Raw genomic sequence first — 23,295 nt, forward strand, 5'->3', positions numbered from 1 at the left:
CCAATCCCGATCAGTTAAAAAATGCCTTTATCAGGCCCGCTATCAATCTTTGAGATCGGTTCAAGTCATCTCAACCAAACATGCAGACACAACACCATATACAACCAAAAATACAAACACAGAGAATAGAGGGTACCTTGTATCATCAAAGAAGGCAACCTTCATGGTGTGGATGTCAACATCTGTGTGTGCTTTGGCTAAGACGGTCACCTCTCCACCTTTAGTAACATTCAGAGTGTTCCACACCACCACCATCTATGAAAAAAACACAGACAGTTGTAAGTCACCACAGTCTCTCTCTACAGATTCAGCTCATGCAGCTCATGATAATTACCTTTATACACATTAGAAAACAAAGCCCTTTCATTTTCATGTGGGAAAATTTGCATTTGTGGCACTTACGGTTTTACTGTGGCTGTCTTTACCCACTCCACAGAGAATACCACCGCCGTATGAGAAGCTTCAAAAAGGGAAAAAGAACAAAAAAGAGTGATCAGTGTTCAACATAACAATACACCTTGTTGTATGGTGTATAAAAGCTTATCTTAAGATAGTTGTGTGTGCGCAAGTGTATGTATGCAGTGTATGCAGTTGGTTACCTAAGCGAGGACAATGAATGAGCATGAATCCTAAACATGGTCAGACAGTTTCCTTTGTGGTAGTTCCACACTCGAACTACACTGTGGTTGCCAGTTTGTGCGGAGACCAGCAGCGTTGTGTTGCCATTAAAAGCCAGGGCAGATACCTAAAGAGAAAACACGTGGACACATATTGGAAAAATGTAGTTTAAGCAATGCAGGGCTGTTTGTTAACTTTTTTGCACATAGAAAAAATTCAGACATTGTTTTAAATATCTTGAGGATATTATTATTATCTTGGCACATAGCATGGGCGTGGGAAGTAGGGATGGTGAGTGGGCTGAAGCACCTCTTAAATTCAGGTATTATAAAAACCTTAAATGTTTTCACTTAGTGTTAAAAAAATAGTATTTCCCCTTTCTTACCAGGATACAGGCTTTATGTGTAGTACACAAGTAAGAGTAGACATTAATCAATTAATCCTGTGATATAGTTGGAGAACAGCGCTATTTGTAGTGGATTAACAAGGGTACTTAGTGTAAAAATTTGACTGCTCTAACACACACATTCAGTGTGTTGTAGGTGCTGTGACATAACGTGTTACAACCTTCCCATGTCTCTCCTACTATAAAAACCATCAATTTAATTAAAAAAAACAACACTTGAAACTTGATGTTAAAACTGCAGTGTTTACCCTTCCTTACTAAGATACAGGATACATGTGTGCCTCACACAGCGGCACGTGTACTAACAGGAACTAAGAAACAAGATCATATTTCTCCTGTTTTAGCTACTCTGCACTGGCTCCTTGTAAAATCCAGAATTGAATTTAAAATCCTACTGTTAACTTATAAAGCTCTAAATGGTAAGGCTCTGTCATATCTTAGAGAGCTCATAGTGCCATATTATCCCACCAGAACACTGCGCTCTGAGAACGCAGGGTTACTCGTGGTCCCTAAAGTCTCCAAAAGTAGATCAGGAACCAGAGCCTTCAGCTATCAGGCTCCTCTCCTGTGGAATCATCTTCCTGTTGTGGTCCGGGAGGCAGACACCGTCTCCACATTTAAGACTAGACTTAAAACTTTCCTCTTTGATAAAGCTTATAGTTAGGGCTGGCTCAGGCTTGCCTTGTACCAGCCCCTAGTTAGGCTGACTTAGGCCTAGTCTGCCAGGGGACCCCCCCCTATGATACACCGGGCACCTTCTCTCTCTCTCTCTCTCTCTCTCTCTCTCTCTAGTGTGACGTGTGTGGTTGTGCTGCCACTGCTGTTATCATTAGTCATACTTCTACTGTTATTATACACATATAATTAGTGTCACATATGTATACTATCAGATATACTTTCAACATATTGTACCACAGTAGCCAGAATCATAATTATTATTACTTACATTAATGTTGTTGTAAGCTATTACCGTTACCGTCTCTCCTGCATCTCTCTCTGTCTCTTTCTGTCTCATTGTGTCATACAGATAGGGCTGGGCGATATGGCCTAAAAAAAAAAATCTCAGATTTTTTCACAAAAAATCTGATTCACGATTTAAATCGATTTTTTCCCCTCCTAGTTAAAAAAAATATATATTTGCGGCCTGGTAGCACATACCCGGGGTCCAAAACTTTCAGCATGAATAAACCCCAGCTTTTCCACAGTAGCCTATATATGGGCGCCATATCTCTTGCAATATACATGGCGACTGCATCTGTGATCGCTTTCCAGCGGACCCCTTTCTTATCATACAGCAGTGTTTCCCCTATCATCATATTGGATCACAACAGAAGTCATTTTAGGTTACCTTTCCTACAGAACAGGTCTATACCTTGTCCTTTTATTAAACAAACTAAATAGCCTTATGTTACAGGTTGAGCCTGATGTATGTGGCTTTTGTGTGTGTGTGTGTGTGTGTGTGTGTGTGTGTGTAGCTGTGTATGTCTGTAGTTGATGTAGGAGGTATGAGACGTTAGTGTGCCGGGTGTGGTGTGTGACGTCAGACGGATGCACCCCAGGAAGAAAGCCACAGGGAAGAAGCCTACGCAGTTCTGCATGCTGTTTTTGAGTTATTTCCCTCTATGTAAACATCAGACACTGATGAGAGAGGCTGTGCATCACCCTGCAGTGCTGAAAATAAAGTGCGGTTCTTTAACGCAGACGAAGTCCCGTTGTTTATGTGTTGTTGCCACAACGACCTAACACAAGCTAAAGGAGCTAATGGTCTTCGGAGGTCCCTTTACTATGGTTCGGGGGTCTGCCAGCTTGGCGTTGGTAACACTTATTTATCTTATTTACACAGCGGCATGTCATTTATGTCCCTACACGATGCGCGTCTAAAATCCTCCTCTGCTCTCTGTGTCGCGCACAATTTTCATTAAAACAAATCGGCCTAAACTACAAATTCGAATTAATCGATAAAATCGATTTATCGCCCAGCCCTGCATACGGATTACTGTTAATTTATTATGTTGATCTGTTCTGTACATCATCTATTGCACGTCTGTCCGTCCTGGAAGAGGGATCCCTCCCCAGTTGCTCTTCCTGAGGGTTCTACCGTTTTTTTCCCCCGTTAAAGGGTTTTTTTGGGGGAGTTTTTCCTTATCCGCTGCAAAGGTCCTAAGGACAGAGGGATGTTGTATGCTGTAAAGCCCTGTGAGGCAAACTGTGATTTGTGATATTGGGCTTTATAAATAAAATTGATTGATTCATTGACAACCAAGCGGCTCTTTTGCATACACACACAGCACAAAGCTGGATCACATTGATGTTACCACAGTAATTTCATTCACTGCACATGCACTGTACAGCCCAGTAATGAGCACACTCCCTCTTTACAGAATCTCACTGCAGGAGTTAACTGAATCATCAAAGTACCTTGTTAGGACGGTGCCAGCATCAGCTGTGCTATCTGACAGATCGAGAATGATTCTCCATCAAAAATAGCACAGCACATCTCAGCTCATTTACCTTATCAGTGTGGCCGATGAAAAATCTCTGCTGGTTAGAGGATATCTTCATAGAGATGATAATTGCATGACACGGATAGACCACTGCGTCCCCCGATTTGGTCCACAGGGCCTACAGTGTTAGAAAGTACTGCTGTTAGGCCTCCATTTGTTTGACCTTTGATTTAATTCATATCTGACCTTGAAAATCTAAAAATAAACATTAAAGACCAATAGAGCATACACATTTAGTAGTGGCTCCTCCAAAGCCGATGATTCGGTTGAGCCTGAGAATCGGGTCTGGAAGCAACATCTGAAAAAGTTGAACACTTTTAATGAGCTCAAACACATAATGTCACAGCAGCTGGTTTCATTTCCCTCTCCCCATCTCTTACCTGCTGCCTGGTTTCTTTGGACGATGGCAGATGGACAGGATGTGGATCTAGAGTGCAAACAATCTGGAAATATAACGAGATCAACAGTGTTTCCAGTGCTGCCACAAAACTGTACAAAAAGACATGCACTGTACTGAACATGGAGTTAAAAGAGAGAGGGATGTGGTAAATAAAAGGTTATCTTCAGCTTTTAAGTTTGGTTGAATGTACAATCTCGTCAATATGAAACTTTACCTCCTCTTCACTCTCCTCCCCATGTTTGCCGAAGCCGCCCTCAGGATAATCGTGCACATGAACTCCCTCCTCATCGATACCCAAGGGAGGCCTGTATATGAACTGCTGTGAACTGGAGCATGCTGACTCCTGCTGATACTGCTCATCATTTTGGAGAAGCCAGTCATCGTTCTGGTGAGTGGAAACTACACCCAGCTCTGGTATGTTGGTCACCATGGGGGTTCGATTCCTCGGGAGCTGAGGAGACAGAAGGAGAAAACCGTGAAGGCAGAACAAATAAATAGCAGCCTCAGAGAAAACTATATTTGCATTTCAAAGGCTTGAGCTCAACCATCTGCCATACTTTCACAAAGTTCAAGCTGACTGGGATTACAGAGACTTTATTTAAAGGGGCTCAAGTCTTACTGATTTCGGAGTGGTGATCTGCTGGATGAGGGACACACGGTCCTGTACTGGTTTGCTGAGGCTGACACAGCAAGACTCCTCTCTAAGAGGGATTCTTTGGTTAGAAGCACAACCTGGGAGAGAAAGGAATATTAAAGTCAGACATCTGCCATGCATTCCTCTTAGAGAAAATGGGTTTTGTCAGAACAGCTCTGATCCCATGTAATGTATTTATTTTATACTCCAATGTCTCTATCTCATTTTGATTAATAAATAATGAAAACAATTTCACAAATGAGAGATGAACAAAATATATCCTACAGGAAAAAATTGTTTTCCGGTACAGGGCAAATTAAAAAAATAACTCAAATTTCTTGTAAAAACATGTGGGAAAAAAATTACATTTTGTATATTTTTTGACAGTTTCAAGGAAAATAAAAAAATATATAGAAGTCAGACCCAAAGAGTACAGCATGCAAGAGCAGTAAAAAAGCTTTAAATACTGTATAATGAGAATGATGAGCAGCATGACTTACCAGCCTCGGGCCTGGAATCGCCTTTTTGAATGGAGTCAAAGGGTAACTTTGTTCCCTCTGAGGGAAACCTGTTAGAGTAGGACAAGATGAGGACCTGCATCGCAGTGCACTGTGACAAAAGCAGGTAACTGTAGCTTTTTAAATTAATAGCATAATAGCCTGCAGATCTTATTCTATACAACTCAGGGGCGTACCAGAAAGCATGTTCAACAGTCAGGCTTTTCTCGCCTTAGTTGGCTTGACAAAGCCTAGAACCTGAGTCATAACAGACACCACACGAATGTATCAACCCTCTATGTTAACCCAGGTTTTCTGCCTAGAAGTCTGTGTACTGTCCCATAAAAGAGGCCGTTCAACAGGTCATTTGACTCCTCTACTGCACAAAATGGACAGATCGAATGCCGCCTGCTTCTGCCTATGAAGAATATTAAGAAATTATTACAGTAAAAATCAACACTGTTGCTGCATAAAAGACAAGAGAGAAATGAAGGACTGATACCACATTTCATAATCAAATAAAGTAATATTGATTGATAATATAGTGAACTATTAATGTAATGCTACCTGTGGTTTTACAGGTGTCTTCTTTTAGAGCCACCTTGGGCAAATGACCAGAAAACACTCCAAACAAGTTCAAATAAGCTCAACATATACCTCACTAAGCCATTAATTTCACTTTGTGGTACAGCCCTCTGGTGTTTTAAGCAAATAACTCTGATAGTCATAGATCACTACTGATAGTCTCTCTGTTATATGAAAAGAAAAAATAAATCTCTGACTCTCTGGTAAAGGTGCACTGAAACAACCATCAATGGTGCTGTTACATGAAGTTCTCACTAGTCACCCAAATGAGGATACAAACAATAAAACACTACCAAACATTACGGCCCCAGAAATGACAAAAACTAGTTCAGGGTAGATTTAGCATTTGGCAGTTACCGAACCTTATATAATCATAAAGGTCATGCCAGGAACCACCCTTGGGCACAGGAAACGACATTTCTCTGGGCATGGGACCTGTTCCCTGAGAAGAAGCCAGACCCATCAACTTGGCTTCACTGAAAGAAATTCCTGTTCAAAGAGACAATTGCACGAGTTAGTAAGGGAGGTAAAGACATCATGCATGCACTTAGAGGACACTATGCAATTAATTCAGAAATCTGAGGATGCGGTCTTACACTAAATGATACATTTAGTATCATTTAGTGTAAGAGTTTTGATCTTTCCATTGAGTGCTTTGCATATGAAGTGGGTTTAATGAATTATATTTTTTCAGTGAAAAGTACTTTGGACAATCTCTCTATATCAACATGCCCTTTGAAGAAGAAAACAAGACGAGTACATGGCATTTCTTTATTATCCTAATGTCACCTCAAACTCTGTGAAAACCAGGGGTGATATTCACATATAAAAACAAAATGTGCATATATAATATCTATCTCTAGATATCTAGATCTCACCTGGATCTAGCAGCAGGTCACTGGTAAACAAGTTTTTCACAGCCATGTTGGCACAAAGTTTAATGCTCTTTATTTGACTGTAGCAGCGGTTGAGGTAGACAGAGAGTGTGTACTGCAGGTCCAGCATCAGACAGGTCCAACGCACTGAAGTGGGGGCTGGACCCACCAAACCTGGAGCACATAAAGATAAAGTACTGCAGTAAGATATGTAAGACATTATATACAAAACAACAGCAACCTATCAAAACAAATGCTTATGAACAATGGCTCATATCTTTATAGGTATGATTCCATTATGTGAACATATATTTTACCATGTCTTGCAGATTTGGCTGTGCTTTCATAGACTGAATCCTTTGCAGCTCCACACAGGAAAGGGAACTGAAGCCAAGTAGCTGTGGACTTGAACTCTTTGAACTTGTTGGAAAAAGAGATACGGACCACCTGGCCCTCCTACACATCACAGCACAGAGAGAGAATCAATTTTAATCAATGAGATCTTCAAAACTAAGCAAGTAGCTGGCCTTTTAATTCGGACAGTTCTAAAATGCCAACATCTACAGTACATATATCTCTCACTGTCTGAGATGATCACACGATACAGTATGATATGCTGAATCTGACTAAAAAAAATTGGATTCAAATAAGAACAAAGAAACCCGAGAAGAGGAAGTTGAACATGTTTCACACAATTAGATGGTATCTAATGTGAGAACATGAAGAGTGCTTGCTCCCACTTCTAAATTTAATGAGATTGAAAGGTCAACACATTAAAAAGGCATGCTTTGTTCTCCTCTATGCCTCAAGCGCAAAATACAGATGGGTAGTTTCACCCACTACCTGCGGTCTTGCAGGAAAATACAAATGTTTTGGGATATTATAAGGCAGGAATTTAATAAAATTCTAGCCACTGATCTAGAAAGTAGTCCAATGAGCATGTTACCTGGGATACCACATAGCTCCATTACTGATCAATATAAAGGGAAACTAATATTCTGTGTGAGAAAGCGTATAGTTTTACATTGTGTAATAGATCAAGTACCAACTAAAACACAGTGACATAAGGTAAAAAAAAGCACACTCTGAAATGTCAATCATAAAGAAAGCAAAAAAGCATTTTATGAATGAGTCACCTGAACAATACACTTCATATCATCACTCATACACATGCTCAGGATCACTGAATAAAATCAAGTCAGATACCTCCACAGAAACATCCAGGTGGACCACAAAGTATTTGTCAGGGCTGGGCCGGAAGAGAAGGTAGAAGTAGCGACCGGTCAGCCCCAGAGACTGGCTGCTGTGTTTGGGTATCAGGATGTAGCTGTTGGCAGGAATAGGACCCCTGATCCTGAACACTGAACACTTCAGTCTCTTGTCCTGGAGGATTTCAGGGAAGGTAGACATAAAATAAACCAACTTCGGTCTGAATACTTGTTGGTAAAAGAGAGGCTCCACACAAAATCAGTCATCTTGTGTGCTACAGGATTGTATTCAAAAGCTTTTAGTGTAATAATTGTAATAATTGTGTGGCACTTTAAAGGGCACTCAAAAGGACTTTTATATGGTAACTACATGAATGAAAAGTAAGGGGGTGGGACTAATAGATCACATATAAAAGCTGGTTGAGACAGATGGGTTTTGGGAGCTTTTTTAAAAGAGAAGAGCGAAGAAGAATGTCTGAGGTGTTAGGGGCGAGAGTTACAGAGGGAGAGGTCAGCACTATAGAAGGCCCTGTCCTGGACTGGGTGGCAGATGGGTGAGGACGTTGAGGCTGCAGGTAGGTGTACGTCTACACAGGAGGTCACTGAGGTAGTAAGGGGCCAGGCTGTGTGGGATTTTGTAGGTGATAGGGAGAATTTTGAACTGGATTCTTTGTTGAATGGGGAGCAAGTGGAAGTTTTGAAGTAGTCAGGTGATGTGATCTCTGGGGTATGAATGGGTGAGCAGCAGCTGAGTTTTGGATGTACTGTACTTTGTTGAGGGTGTTGGTGGATTTGCTGTACAGTATGCTGCTACAATAGTCAAGTCATGGAGGCTTTGCAATATGAAAACTGGTTATTGAAATCCTTTGTAAATGACAATACTTAGGACAAACTCACAACGTTTTACAGCCACCATTCAAGCCTACTGTTTGATATTCAATAGATGATTCGGGGGTCAAGTATAACGTTCAATATCACTACTACAGTGTGCAGCAAAGTTACCATGTATGTTGACACATCCCCCTCTTTTGTCGACCTCTTCCAGTCCTCAACTCGGACATGTCTGAATATGTTGACGTAAGGATGCTGCCAACCTGCTAAGTCAAAACAGGGTTCAATGACAGTCAGTTATAACATACAGTTTCCATGTCACGCAGTCATTGCTGCATAACTTGATGTATTCATACCTAGCGACTTTAATTAAAAACTTTGAAGTTAATTTTACCTTTGGAGGCCATTGATAGTGAATATCGCCAATGGGAAATCCACCTGTTGGTGTCTCAGTCTTGCTACAACTTGTCAAAACCAAAACTCGAGCAGCTAGTGTACATTTAGCTAGCAAACACACAGCTTAAAGTGACCGGAAATGTCCCTTGTCCGTTTCCCACAAACTAAAACAATAAAACACTTAGTTTCACATCATTATAAGGTGCGAGGGCTCTTCCAGTTCTTCCACGTACCGCGTAAACAACGGTTTTGATTTGACACCAAACATTTACGGCAGCGGTTGTATCCTTCCCGCTCCAGCCTCCGCCGTTGCCAACGACATGCACGACGCTCATGACGTTGGCGCGTTGCTTTCCCTGGTGCTTCTGGGTAATGAAGTTCACAGAGCAAACAGTAATACAGAATAAAAACTGGCATTTTGGAGTACGACAGCCAAAACTCCATACATTATCACCCTGTATATGTTGATAAGAAGACACTACATATAACACTAGTGTGGATTAATTTAACAATTTGGAATTTACAACCTTTTTTGTTTAGTTGCAAGTTTCTGTTGAGTATAGTACTGCTTTTATTTATTTGCCTTTGTTTATTCCACCCACCAGTCATATCAAGTAATATAGGTGATCATTCCACAGTCTACTTTCTTACAATGAACTACCCATCCTGCAGTACAAATACTCAGCTTCCGTCATCACATTAAAAAAGCCAGTTTGAACAAATATCATTTTAATTTTTTTACTCCATTTGTATTTAAGGTGTGTCAAGTTTTAAATGATCACAAATACTTATCCATATATTCACAACAGATTTACAGTTTCCATAATAACAGTTACTTATGTACAGTTTTACATATCTACAGCAAACCGCAAATAATCTTAAAATGTACAGTGAATGCAAAAATGTATTCAATCTGAGTCTATATTTACAACATGTGGGAGTAACTCCACAGGATCTGGTAGGTGAATGACGAAGGACATCGCCACAGACGATTGTCCAGCGTCATGCTGAGCCCCATGCTGCAGGGTGTCGTCTCTGTGTACCACTGATGGACAGTGCAGCAAAGACGCGTCAGGCTGTGGGGACGTTGACTGAACTTGCCGTCTAAAAGTCGTTGAACTCTCCGGAGTGGGTGAACCATCAGGCACTGCTCTCATTGTTGTGGCAGAGGATCTGTTGCGCTCTGGCGCCGTGGCGATGGAGAAAGTGTCTACTCGGGAGTCAAGGACGGTTAGTCACTGTCCACAGCATACAATCTGGGCCTCTATCCTCCAGCTGCGTAATTTTCTCTTCAGCTCGGTCCTAACCTGCACCCAGAGCAGAGTGGAGTAATGTCAGAGTTAATGTGCCATTTTGTGTAGGCTACCAACTTTGTGACATCTTCCAGTTTGAAGCTTGAAGGAAAACTGGATTTAAATTTGGAAGGTAAGGCTCTTGGACAAGAATAGATGATCAGATGATTCGTCCAGCCCTGTGTCCCCATCTGAGGAAGATAAACACAGATCCTCCCTTGGCCTTTCACGATAACTATTTTATTGGAGGACATATTGTCCCAAAAATAAATGTGATAAACAATATTATTGTCATTTTATGTCATTAAGACCATTTAATGCCACTGATATGATGCTTGTATAGTAGCATAACGATGCAAAGGCATGTAGACACAAGTGCAATTTTGTATAATATATGAACACCTTCAACATTTTAAATAAACTTGATAAGTCAATAAAGTAATAATCATGACAGGCCCAATCCTCCCATTATCAGGATTAACAATGCTTGAATATGATTCAAGTTAAATTTTATACTGATACACCCATGTAGATTCATGTATGTTGTCTCTCTGACACTGTCACTGTAACATATGACTAATCAGTACCTTCTATGTAAGTTAAGAAAAATGAAATGAGAACATGAGATCAAACAAACCTCTTTATTGGCATAGCAGTAGAGCACAGCCACCAGAAAGCCCTGCAGAGAGGTCACAGAAAAGTCCTGTTTACTGTATTTGCTATAAAGTAACACATCAGATAATTGTTTTTATAATATCATCAATAGCAAACAGTCACTCTCTGGCCCACCTGAACCTACCTGAAACGAATTGAGAAAAAGGGTGAAGAAGACTTTAACGTAGCGCAGAACACCTGTTGTCTGCTCATCTGTTGCAAAGATGAATATGACCTCGTGAACCCCAAACAGAGGGATGAGGGTAAGGGTTGCCTTGGCAAGCCTAACAGAACAAATCGGACAGAGCAATTTGTCACAACACCATACACACTGTTTCTGACATTTTGTGATAGCAGAGTTGTTGCCTTGGTTTGAAAAAATAAAATAGACAAAAGAGTACGCTGACACAACTTGCCGAAGTTTGTAATCAGGGTCTCCTGTCTGGTTGCTGGCTCGTAATTTGGAAAAAATGACCCTCAGCACCTTCATGAATATCAGAAAGTTGATCTGTTGATCAAAGAAAATCTGTATTTTAATTGTTGTATCCAATGCAAACAACATATATGATACAATATATTACACAGAGGAGCTTAAATTGTCAGATTATTTTTCATGCACTGAGTAGACTATTTGCATAAGTCATCCTTACTATTGAAGCAAAAAGAATTGGGAAACGAATGATCCACCAGTAGTTCATGTTCTCATTGACAGCCCAACACCTGAGAAGAAAAGGCAGCTGTTACAATTTCTCCACTATCTAATCTGGATCAGCGGGGGGTCAGAGGTCTAGACACGAAGGGATCAGGCACATGGGGACACGACACACACCTGCTCACACACTTACTCTTTGTTTTCTTTCAATTGCTTCATCACTACCCAGGGAACCACAAATAGAAGTGGAGATCCTAAGACAGTGACAGAAAAGACTGCAGGATTCAGTGCTGCAGGTGCTTTTAAAGCAAGTTTAAAGGGACAGTTCAGCCCAGAATCAAAAAATTACATTTTTCCTTTTTCCTGCAGTGCTATTTATAAGTCTAGACTGTTTTGGTGTGGGTTGCTGAGTGCTGGAGATATCAGCAAAAGAGATGTCTGCCTTCTTTGAAATATAATGGAGCTAGATGGCACTCGGCTTGTGGTGCTCAAAGTGCACAAATTATACTTTTGAAAAACAGCAATGCCTCTTTCCAGAAATCACGACCTAGCTATTCAAGATAATCCACAGACCTTGTTGTGCGCAGTGTTGGAACTATTTTCTCTCTACCAAACTATACCTGTCAACCATATCACTGCACAGATTGAGGCATGCACCTACTCATCAGGCCCTCAGGAAGTGCGCTGGGCTTTGAGGCCAATTGTTGTAGTGGGCAAACAGTGTAATTACACCATCCCATGATGTCATGTGGCCCAAAAAGACCTTTTTCCATTGATTTACATGTCAACAGAGACATCTGTAAATTAGTGGACACATTGTTTTGAGCATCAAAACTCCCACAAAATGACTTGTTTCAATCTCAGGATTTGATCCATTCGGTCTGATAACATTTGGAAAGTCTAGAAGAACCCCACGATTAACTTATTTTATCCCCATTCAAGTTAGTGGTGTGCTAAACCAGAAGTAGCCAACTTGGCTGGTGGAAGTTTCTAGTACACCTGATCTATGGGCACAATGATGCTGATACAGCTCCGATCATCCGAGTGAGTTACAGTTAAACGTTTTCAGCTTCACAAGCAACTGAGCAAGCATCATAGGAATTGATGAGGCCCCTCGTCCAAAGCTGTATCCAGTTCTCTTTACACATCCATGTTACTCATGAATAAGAGGCTCATGCTCGTGACAGTGCAAGAAGTAAACATCGATGGCATCCTTCACAGCTGAGCTCAGTGGTGTTAGATTAGCTAGCAGTAGATGCAAGCTTCCCTCTGTGCGATGATATGGTAGGCGGGGGCAGTAGAAAGAAAATAATTCCTACATGAAGCTGCTCACGGTCATGATTTCTGGAAAATGACATTGCCGTTGAGTTTTTCAAAGGTATTTTTTGGCACTATGAGCACCACAAGCCGAGTGCCATCTAGTTTTATTTTATCCCAGACATCTCTACAGCTGATATCTCCAACACTAAGTCCCTGTCCCTTTGAGAACTAAATCACAGGTGGATGCTTTGTAAATCTATCCATGACATTCTTCTATAAAAGCTGATACTGGGCATGCTCGTCTGGGTCATGAGTCCCAGACGAACCTTTTGATGCATGTTAATTTGGACACAAAGAGATGGAACTTACCCCAGCCAAGACAGATGTAAGGTAAGTATTTGTTGTTGTCGATGAACACTGAGGCAATAAGCACAGAGTACAAATAAATTGCCTCTCCAAAGAACCAGTAGTGATTGGCCAGGACACAGTACTGCATCATTACCTGTGCTACCCTGCAGCCAATAGCAGCCTAGAGGACATGGACATAAAAAATGTACATTACATAAAGCTAATTTTTACTACAACAAATAATAATAAACAATCAGTGGTAGTTTTCAAGACCCACCTGGTGACTGAGCATCTCACTCACATCGGTCTGTTTCATGATTTCTCGTCCCCAGTGGCGGTCCAGCATGGTGTCTTTGATAATGACAGATACAGCTCGCAGTATGAAGGACAGGAAGAGGTTAGCATGAATGTAGTTCCTGGTGCAATGTAGTTTCCTGTCAGAGGACATAAAGAAATTCCCCTTAATTTGAATTTTGTGCATCAGAGCTTCACGTATGTATTTTATCTAGTGTCTTTGTTCTTGTGTGTGTTTTATCAGACCTGCAAAAGCACATAGTTTGCATCTGTTTTGTCCTTAAGTTGTTTTTTAGATGCAACCCATTGTTTGAGCACCATCTAATTGCTTTACTTGTTCTGTTTCATTACTGTGCACACTGAAGGTACAGTTAATTAAACATATATTACATTAAACAGCCCCCTGTACCTGCATGAGTAATTGATTGTTATGTATGTAGAAGATCTTGATAATTGTTTGCTACGTTGCTGCCTTTTTTCTGATTGTCTGTTTGCATTTTAAAGCCTTTATTACAGCATTGGTAACAGAGGAAGGACTGAGGAGGAAGTAAGGCAGACTGTTAGTGGTCTTAATTACTGTTTGGTCAGATTGATGAGATATGTTTGACGAATCTATTGGACAGCTTACCTAAAGCTCAGAAGAATGATAAGAGCAGTCACGAGTGTGAAGAGGGACAAGGAATGGCCGACAGTGTACAACATCCTGAAGCTCACCATCAGTTCTTTGAACCACAGCTGTGAAAACAAATCACGCCAGTCACTTTTTGGGAGTGCAGACCCCATACATTGCTTTACTAATGTGACCTCAAACAAAAGACTCTGAAGACAGGACAAGAGCTAAAACATCAAGAGCGCATGTGCAAATAACTATCTCTGTAGTTTGTGATATCAAGATAATTCAAACTGTGTTGTCTGAGGTAAAATTCATGCTACAACTGCAGTGATTGGTAATATCTGTCAGAGACCCATTTTGTATTTTCCACATCGCTTCAGGGATGTGAGTTTAATGCTTGAATGAAAGACATGACTGTGGTAGGAAAGAGAGAAAGCAGTGAGAGCTGATAAACCCACCAGACCTCTTCTCTGTTAACGCACTCACAATCTTGCAGGCATGAAGCCTTGAATGCCTCGTAATTTTCTGATGCCATATGCTGATAAGGCCAAAGGGATGGCATTTTGTCCTGCGGTATAGAGAATTTGTAGGCTTGCTCAGTGCACAAGCAGCTGGATCTTTCTAGTGACATTACATGAGGTCACCAAAGTTTGCAAGCCAATAAGAATGATAAAGCTGCAACTTTTCCCACCCAAACAGGTGTGACAAATTATTAGAAGAGTCAGAGAAATGTAAGTCAAACACACTAGGTGCTTCTCAAAGTCAAGGAAGGATCCTTAAATGGCTGCATTTCAAGGATGCTACGTCACCAAACATCAAATCCCGCCGAAGGACTGCTTCAGTGTCTAGGATCGAGGACTGAGTGCTTCGTTCAGAGAATTTTTAAGGACGCTTGTGTGTATCCTAAGCACTCTTACAGCACCCACAATCCTACAGGCATTGGTCCTGTACCCCGATTTGAATACAAGGAAAATACGCTAGTAAAATTTCTCAAAGCCCACCAAATGTTTTTTTGAGAAAAACTGGAGTTGAAAATGGGCAGTCCAGTTAGTGAATCTTCAGTCATATTATTTCATACTCGTCCATACTCGTCTCGTCATATTATTTACAAAGCATAATTCAAAAGTTTGTTCTGACTTTCGTAAGGCAAGGGCACTGATGCATTGTCAGTTCTTTGCCAAGGTTGTCTTTTAAAAGGCAAAGAATGAGAGGAACGCAACAGCATTGCAACAGTTGGCAATCTTCTTCTTCTTTCTGCTGTTCCCTTTAGGGGTGGCCACAGGAGGAGGAGCACATCTGCAGGAGGAGCACATCTGCCTCCATATAACCCGGTCCTCTTCATTCTCTTCTGTCACACCAACTGACTTCAAGTTCTCTTTCACTACATCCATAAATCTCCTCTTTGGCAATACTGCATCCATTTCCTCCACTCTTTTTGAAATTATGTGGAATTGAAGGCAGGACCTTTTCAATGACACACCTGCACACTCACTTGAATGATCCATTATGTGTTGTCTGGATGCTCGGAAGGGGAGTCTTGCCTCTGTAGGACCTGACTTTGAAGCATCCATCCAACCAAGGAAACATCCTCAACTTTGAGAAGAATCTAGCCTTTACATGCCCCCATTGTCCTGAGAGGAAGACTAATTAGGCAGCATACACTCAATGAAAACACCTGCGTTTGTGGATTCTGGGTATGTAGGGCATTTAGGGTATTTTATGTAGGGTATTTTTTAGTCACTTGAAGGTTGCGGAAATAAGCTGGAAACACAAGAAGTGGATCTTGGCTCTCTGATTCAGTGCTTATTGCTCGTGTTAATAAAGACCATTCTCACCCTAATCACCACCTATTCAACCTGCTACCCTCTGGGAGGCACTTCAGGTACATTAAAAGCAAGACAAACAGGCTCAGGAACAGTTTCTCTCCCTGGGCCATCAGAACGTTTAACTCCAACACATACCATAGAGAATTACCGTCATCTGCTGAGCACTTTACCCTTTAACTCTCAACATTTAAGAGCAATATTCATTTTTTAAGTAAAAAATCCATCCTTTTATGCATACCCATCCTTTTATAGTATTTAGTTTAGTTTCATATTAATTGAATGGGTGATTGTTGTCTGTCTTAATTTGTCTTGTCACTTTCATTAATTGCACTGACCAGGAGTAGCACTCCTAATTCCGTTGTACTCATACAATGACAATAAAGGCTTTCTGTTTCTTCGGTTTCTATATTATTATAAATAAAGTTGCAGAGTAGTAGCTGCCAATGATCCCAGTCATTATTGCAAAGGTGAGTCATGTTAGTTTGACTTAGCTCCTTATACACCACATGTCTCCATCATATCCCTTACGGTTAATTAGTGCTTATCATATATGTCATCTTTTTATTACACCTGCAGTCTGGGGGTGACAAGTGCTGCTAATTGGGATTCAATCTTATATGAGTCAGTTACTTCAGACTTTGTTCTTTTCCTTTAGATGTTTATATGTTGATCTGGGTCTGACAGGAAACAACCCCGGCCTAAGCAGCGCAGTGACAGTTAAACAAATCTTCCTCAATGGAGAATACACATACTGAAATACAAATGTTTAAGCAACAAGATGTCCCTATGGCTGCAGCAAATGTCATACCTCCTGAGACGTGACCTCTTTCTCTTCCTCACACTCGGTCATGTCTCTCCACACCTCTCCAATGTCGTCTCTCACCCAGAGGCCATCAGTGCCACACAGTCGACGCACGACACCCTGGGACACTGGAGGAGAAACAGTCAGTTCTCCAGTCATTACCTGCTCACTCCTAATAAGGGCCATAGGGGGCTGAAGCCAATCGCAGTATACACTGGGCACAAGACAGGTAAACAGACTTGACAGGTTATCAATCCAGCATACAAAGGGAACAGAAACACAAAGTGCATACTCACAATAAACACATACACACACTAAACAATCAAACCAAATCCATAAATATTATTAAAAAAAATACTCTAAAGTGCTTCAAAGGTACGTATAGTTTGACTTTTTTAAGTCAAACTTTCTGCTTTACTTTTTTTAATATTAAATGAGATTAATACTCTCATGTCTGTACAATAGCTAAATATAAAACTAGAACCACTAGCTGTATAGCTTAGCTTAGCACAAAGACTGTAAACAAAGGAAAACAGCTAGCTAGCATGTTGTTTTTACACTAATTGTTTGAACTTCTAAACAAACAAGATATAACATGTTAAATAGTGAGCTTTTGAGGTGCTGGTAGGTTCATTTTGTTACCTTCGAAGAGAGACAGGCCAGTAGCTCTGCCCGTTTCCAGGCATAGTGCTAAGCTAAGCTAACTGTGATCTGGTTGTAGCCTCCTACTAAATGGACAGACATAAACGTGGCATCAATCTTGTCACTAACTAACTCTCAGTAAGAAAGTGAATGAGCATATTTGCAAAGATGTTTGTATGTTATGTTGTATCATGTCGTGTGGTGTCTACCCCTGCATACTGTTTGCTTCAGGGTCATCCTTATGTTCCCAGGGTGTAGTGGTGTAGTGGTAGTTTATGAGGTGGGTTTACTACGTGGTTAATGGGTAGGTTGCTGAGGAGGAAGCGGGTATACTGTCCTATATTGTATACCAATGTTTTGTTGGCGGATAGGTGGGTATACTGTAAACAGCCAGGAACAGAGGTGGGTATACCCTGTATACCTGCATATACCCTCCACTATACACCACTGGTCCTATGTCTCTAAATTAACATTAGAAGAGATTGGTAAGGGTTAGCTTCACAGTTGATATTGTAAATAAAGGGATATGAACGGGCCTGTAACGTCAATAAGCTATAAGCCATAGGTGCATGATTTCAACATATTCCCCCAGGGTAACATACACTTGATATTTGACTGAGGGAAAAAAATGCTGAGAGCATAACACCCTTTTAAAGGTCTCCTTAAGGAGTCATATTAGGAGGATACTGAATTGATGAACACAGGACCCAGGGAATAAAGAGACACTTCCCTTTAAGCAAGTCTACTCTCATTCTTAGGGTGCGTCCGAAAATGTAATCTGACGTTCTACACTAAAATGAGAGAGCTGTTGTTCAAAGAAACAAGTATTCTAAGCATTCTATTTCTATATGAGTTAACGAACCATTACGCGCATCACACATTTGCTTCCATTGGTACTCTGCTGCTCCTACGCTCCAACGTTACATTTCAGCAGATGGTTCAGTTTGTGCCAGAGTGCACCTCTACACTGAATGAGTATTTCTGAATACAGCCATAGCTTCAGTCATGGGGATATAAATGTTACCTTCTGAAGAACTTGAATATTGTTAGCAAATTTCCACTTTACCAGCATCCATTGTGATCTTTTATCTGCACAGATGAGTTTATAACTGACTCACCACAGTCAAATGGAAGCTGATAGGAATACATTTATATTTCAGTTGGTTTTGTCGAAGTTAGACTCACTGAAAATGTGATTTACCTTTGTCATACCAGGGCAGGTAGAAAGGACATGAGATGTTGACCACAGAGCCGGCAGGAGTATCTGGCCAGCAGGCATATCTGTCAAATGTCCGGTTACAGAACAAGCCTGCTAGAAATACAAACAATAAGAAACTTTCAGAAAAGAGAAGATATTTGTCCCTCAACAAAAAAAAAACAGAGATGATCATTTTTGGTGCAAGTAAAAAAAAACATAATTTGATATTTTCCTTGTACTCTGTCCCTAACCTTTCCACTTCTTGTCATATTTCCTTTTGAATGATGACTCAGTACTAAATGAATAAAAGTTCTCCGTACCTTGAGGGAGCGGTTCTCTCTCTATCATTTTGACACAGTCTTCTTTGTATTGGACCCATTTCAGATAAGTCTCCTCTAAGACTTTCCCACTGGCCATTTCACACTGTAAGGACATTTAAAAAAATACTTAAGAAAAACTTTCCTTGCCTTTTATGTGCAACATTTTATGAAGCCCACTTTGAAGAAGAAATGTTCTGCAGTTGTGTTACTTTAAAAATCGCCCTAGGTTATCAAATATTAATCATAAAATGATTGACATTGAACTTTTTCCCCCCCAAAAAATAACCCTTGGCAGCTTGAGAAACAGCAGGCAGTTCAAAGCCATTATGCCATTATGTCCTGTCCATCACTTGCTTGTAAAAGGGTTCAAAGTGGCACATACTGTACATACAGTGCAATTTATCAACACACAGTGTACTTTTTATAATTGGTATCTGAGAGTTAAGTGCATTTTTGGTATTGACCTTGACAAACAAAAAGCCTAACATTTTTCAAAAGATTATTTTTTAAATCTCAGTCAAAACCATCATCAGCTGCCTCCTCATCTCGTCGTCGTCTCGTCTTGTCTCATCTCATCACCACCATTACCACTAGCATCTAGACTCCGGGGGAGGGGGGGGGGTCCCTAATCCAGTGGTTCCAAACTGGTCCAGCCACGACAGTCATTAGTTTAAGGTTCCAACTTTCCACATCATTGGACCCTGACTGACTTCCTAACTAGTTGAGATGTCAGTGAGTCATTTAAACTGAGATTCCAGGTCACGTGAGCAAAAACATACTTTCCTCCTGCAGCAGGTGCATGTCAAAACAGCCTTCTAGTGTCAAACTCTGCCCCGACATCATCTGCTCAGTGAAGCTCAAATACCCAAGCAAGTCACATCTTCGAGTGGAGTGGAATTTTAATCATGACACTGGCAAAATACCGTATCCACAAAACTAAATATGCAAATTCAGAAACCTTGTGTTTGTTACTAATTGATGTAATGAAACAGACAATGACACAGTCTCCTCCTCAAACAATTAAAGGGCAGTTTTGGTCATGAATGAACACACACTCAGACCCTCATTAGTAATATGGACGTGGGACTTAGCTATCACTGGAACACATCAGGACAGTCTATCTACAGACACAACATTATGCCATCAGAATATCTTTAATGATTCTAAAATTCATACTATTATACCACCATCACTGCTGTCAGACCTGCATCACAGGCTGTCTGGCTTGGATGGACAGAACAGGATGTAGTTAGTCAAATGTAATGACTCTGGTGTCTGTTGTGAAAAATGGACGGGCTAATGAGGGTCCTGCCTGTTCCTTTTAACCGAGTGCACCCTTAAGTCATGAATAATGTGCGATTCTGGAGTAAGTAATTGGGAGAGGGTAGACATTCGATTAGAGACATGACATATTTGTTGCCACAGTGATTCAGTCGGTTCTTTCCTACGACATATCCTTGTGTGTGTTAATCCCTCTCACAGCAGCTGTCTGGTGGTGGCAGATAATGGTACGGTGCATTACTCTGTGTGAGACCAGCTGAGGTAAAGCAGTTTCAAATGTGAAAACACAGGCACATAAATCTCAAAAAACATATCAGTTATAACTGCCTTTTAAATTCTGGCAGAGGAGGAGATTTTCACAGTCCCACTTGGCTGTATCCTGCTTTTGTTTCATTTTTCTGTTAATCAAAATCCTTGACCAGCAGGCCGTGTAAATTACCCATAGGACTTGGATGAAATGTTTTTTCATGATGTCCCATTTGTCAGAAAATATGATATTGCTTTGACAAGTATTTGAAGTTAGCAGCGTGGCCTGTGGCCCTGCATGCGGAACTGCATTTATTGGCAAAGTGAGCTCAGAGGACCCTGTGTTCCCGTCATCTGTGGGGGTCCCACCTGAGGCTCAGCGCAGCCCACCATTGTGTATCAGCAGACTGCCAAAACACTGATTTGATTTCTCTCTCCTGGTAGGTGGCTATTGACAGTCATTGCCTGTAGCAGCTCATAGAATGAGACCACAGTGAGACCTTGGTTTCATAAAACCAGGGCTTTACACAACCTCCTTTCCCACACTCCTTTGCAAACAGGACTTTCAAACATAAAATGTAAAGACTTTTCCCTACTAAACCCCACTGCAGACCAGGTTGACCACAACTCTTCAGGGTTGTCCAAAAACCCCAGTGTCAGTGCCTCAACAAGCTGTGAACGGCGTGAAGATAGAGGAGTCTGGTGAGAATCCTCAAACCCGGGCTCACTGAAACAGCACCACAGCTAGCGAGAAATCAACATAAATGAACAACTTAGCCATCAAACAGCAACAATAACAACAAAAAACTATAAGAAATACACTAAGCGCAAAATGCAGCTATAGGAAGATCCACCAGTAGTTACAGGTCTATTTGCTTCTAAATTTGTGACCACATGCATTTTTTTGGGTAAATTACATCTCAAATTTACCAGTTATTTTTGTGCTATAGCCTGGCAGGAGAATATACAATGCACTGACTGTACTGAGTCATGAAAAGACAACAAAGCAAACAACATGACAAGAATATGGCAGGACACCTGTAGCAGCCACATCAGCTGAACGCCACACGAAAATCCCTAACAAGCTTAACTCGCAGCAGTTACAAACACATTGTGCATGAACTAAACCTCATACACATGCTTTTAAGTGATAGTGCACGCACTTCAAAACAGTTGCATTGGAAATACTGCCGGCATTGCATCCCTTAAACTAAGCACAAAAGTAGACTGTAATGACCTTTTATATATTTGTATTAAGTGTAAGAATAAGAATAAACTGCTAATTTACTCACAATAATTTCAGTGAGAAATAGATTCAAAAGTAAAGCACAGATTAAAAAAATTGTTAATAATATTGTTAATTAAGTTTATTAATCTTACTTTTTTTCAACAGACTACTGATGTAACATTTCCCTTTAATGCGCATTGGATAAATCCCTTTCTTTTTGGGGACACCTTCTGCGTAAAACAGTTTGCTTAGGCTGAAAACAAAGACAAAACATGAGCATGACACTTACAGATGAATGGTCCTTTGGAGAGCTGACAGCTGCTGTCGTGAGCGTCGCTACGTGACAGACGCGGTGCACCTGAACCTGCACACGCAGAGCAGCTTGTCCGCCCGTGATGCTCTGCCCAGCGCAGAGTGCCTTTGAGTCATTATTGTCCGATGTTGAGCAAATTTAGAAACAAGCAACCCCCTGCTTACAGACTGCCTGCTGCAGCGCGTTACAGTCCTCTTTGGTGCGCTTTAGCTCTCCACTTTTCTTGAATGCGCATGAGATGAGCGATTGAAAAAAGGGACATATGTGGTCCAGCTTCATCATATGTCATTTTGCATTACAGTACAAAAGTGCTTCTAATTGGCAGGCAGAAACACCCCCCCCCCCCCCCCCCCGATTCACAGGATATTACGGGAATTTAAGAAGTCCTAATACTTCAATGTGTAACTGAAGAATCTCCTCTTTATATTCACCAAACAAATCACTTAATGGCAAATTTAGCCTGTCAAGAGGACACATTTTCATGTTACCACTGGATGGGCATCCTATGGGGTATTTTATCATGTTCTGTTGAATTTCTTCCCTTCCATAACATTTTGTTGAAACAGAAAATTTAATACAGTAATCTCAATTCAAAATACTATAATTTAAGTAGAAAACACATTTTCTTTTTAATACTATGTAATACTTAATGTATTAAGTAATGTGGACTAATTATTTTGAGTAAAGGCATTCCTTGTGAACTTGACATTTTTCATATGCAAAGTCAGCAAGTTTTGAGCTGTTGTGAGACAATGTGTTTAGGGTCATAAGCTATTAAAAAAACCCTATAAATCACTAACGCTATCCATTATGCAGTGATTCATTTCTATGTATTTCATAATTGTTCTAATTGGTTACAGTTACTGTTGTGGTAAAAGACATTTTGCATCATCAGCTAAGTCATATGCACAGTTAATGATGTCTTCTGTGGATATACTTAAAGGGACATTGTGTAACATTTTCAGCTGTTTATTGGCAAAAATTGATGTCTGTATTCATGCGTATGTCATCACTGGTGTTTTATCACCTCCACCAATAATCTGACTTATTCTAGTAAAAGGAGAATTTCAGATTTGTTTGTACATTGTGCGGGTAAGTCCTCTGGGGGGTTCCATAACGTTCCGCCATCTTGAGAATACACCCGCCAGCAAGGGACAACAGCCGAGCCTTCTGCGTTTTCGTTGAGAGCCAGGCCAGCGCTGCCTGACTGAGAGGCTGAAGGAGAGGAGCAAGAGGCGCTTTGCAAAGTCCCACTCTTTGAGCATAATGCAGGATCATGCATATGCAGCATCACGGGAGACGGAATCCTTGTCGCCAAGAAAGTGCAAAAAGGAATCAAAAAGGTAAGGTGACCGGCAAACTAAAAAAACGA

At 40.8% G+C, this 23,295-nt stretch overlaps 2 protein-coding genes across 4 annotated transcripts in view; both read right to left on the bottom strand.

Annotated features, from left to right (window-relative positions):
- The window catches only part of wdr90 (WD repeat domain 90), a 28,374-nt gene extending 19,111 nt beyond the window's left edge, over positions 1-9,263 (bottom strand). For 2 of the 3 annotated variants that reach the window (XM_078163356.1, XM_033610602.2), the window contains exons 1-15: positions 8,953-9,263; positions 8,730-8,824; positions 7,726-7,902; positions 6,837-6,975; positions 6,523-6,693; positions 6,007-6,133; positions 5,063-5,130; positions 4,548-4,660; positions 4,143-4,379; positions 3,909-3,971; positions 3,758-3,826; positions 3,536-3,646; positions 600-745; positions 403-460; positions 137-255 (exon numbers count right to left, since the gene is read on the bottom strand). In XM_078163356.1, the coding sequence (XP_078019482.1) occupies positions 137-255; positions 403-460; positions 600-745; positions 3,536-3,646; positions 3,758-3,826; positions 3,909-3,971; positions 4,143-4,379; positions 4,548-4,660; positions 5,063-5,130; positions 6,007-6,133; positions 6,523-6,693; positions 6,837-6,975; positions 7,726-7,902; positions 8,730-8,824; positions 8,953-8,965 (1,706 nt within the window). In that variant the 5' untranslated portion in view covers positions 8,966-9,263. The remainder of the gene's footprint in view (positions 1-136; positions 256-402; positions 461-599; positions 746-3,535; positions 3,647-3,757; positions 3,827-3,908; positions 3,972-4,142; positions 4,380-4,547; positions 4,661-5,062; positions 5,131-6,006; positions 6,134-6,522; positions 6,694-6,836; positions 6,976-7,725; positions 7,903-8,729; positions 8,825-8,952) is intronic. The other variant, XM_033610603.2, reaches the window with a different exon arrangement.
- Positions 9,264-9,725: 462 nt separating this feature from the next.
- On the bottom strand, positions 9,726-18,883 carry LOC117247514 (glucagon receptor-like). The gene is made up of 12 exons (XM_078163682.1): positions 18,856-18,883; positions 18,539-18,649; positions 16,702-16,823; positions 14,083-14,189; positions 13,438-13,594; positions 13,182-13,341; positions 11,746-11,806; positions 11,551-11,620; positions 11,317-11,408; positions 11,046-11,184; positions 10,884-10,925; positions 9,726-10,261 (listed from the first exon to the last, which is right to left on the bottom strand). Exons 1-12 carry the CDS (start codon positions 18,881-18,883, stop codon positions 10,190-10,192), a joined length of 1,161 nt encoding a protein of 386 aa, XP_078019808.1. The 3' UTR covers positions 9,726-10,189.
- Positions 18,884-23,295: the final 4,412 nt, after the last annotated feature.

This window comes from Epinephelus lanceolatus, chromosome 21 (genome assembly GCF_041903045.1).
Source record: "Epinephelus lanceolatus isolate andai-2023 chromosome 21, ASM4190304v1, whole genome shotgun sequence".
In the NCBI taxonomy this organism is placed as follows: Eukaryota; Metazoa; Chordata; class Actinopteri; order Perciformes; family Serranidae; genus Epinephelus; species Epinephelus lanceolatus.

Excerpts from the sequence above, each read along its gene's own strand:
- LOC117247514 (XM_078163682.1), bottom strand. The coding sequence starts at position 18,883 with ATGATAGAGAGAGAACCGCTCCCTCAAG. Across the intron at positions 16,824-18,538 it reads CCTGCCCTGGTATGACAAAG|TGTCCCAGGGTGTCGTGCGT; the intron begins GTAAATCACATT and ends TTTCTCCTCCAG. Across the intron at positions 10,926-11,045 it reads TTTTTCTCAATTCGTTTCAG|GGCTTTCTGGTGGCTGTGCT; the intron begins GTAGGTTCAGGT and ends ACCTCTCTGCAG.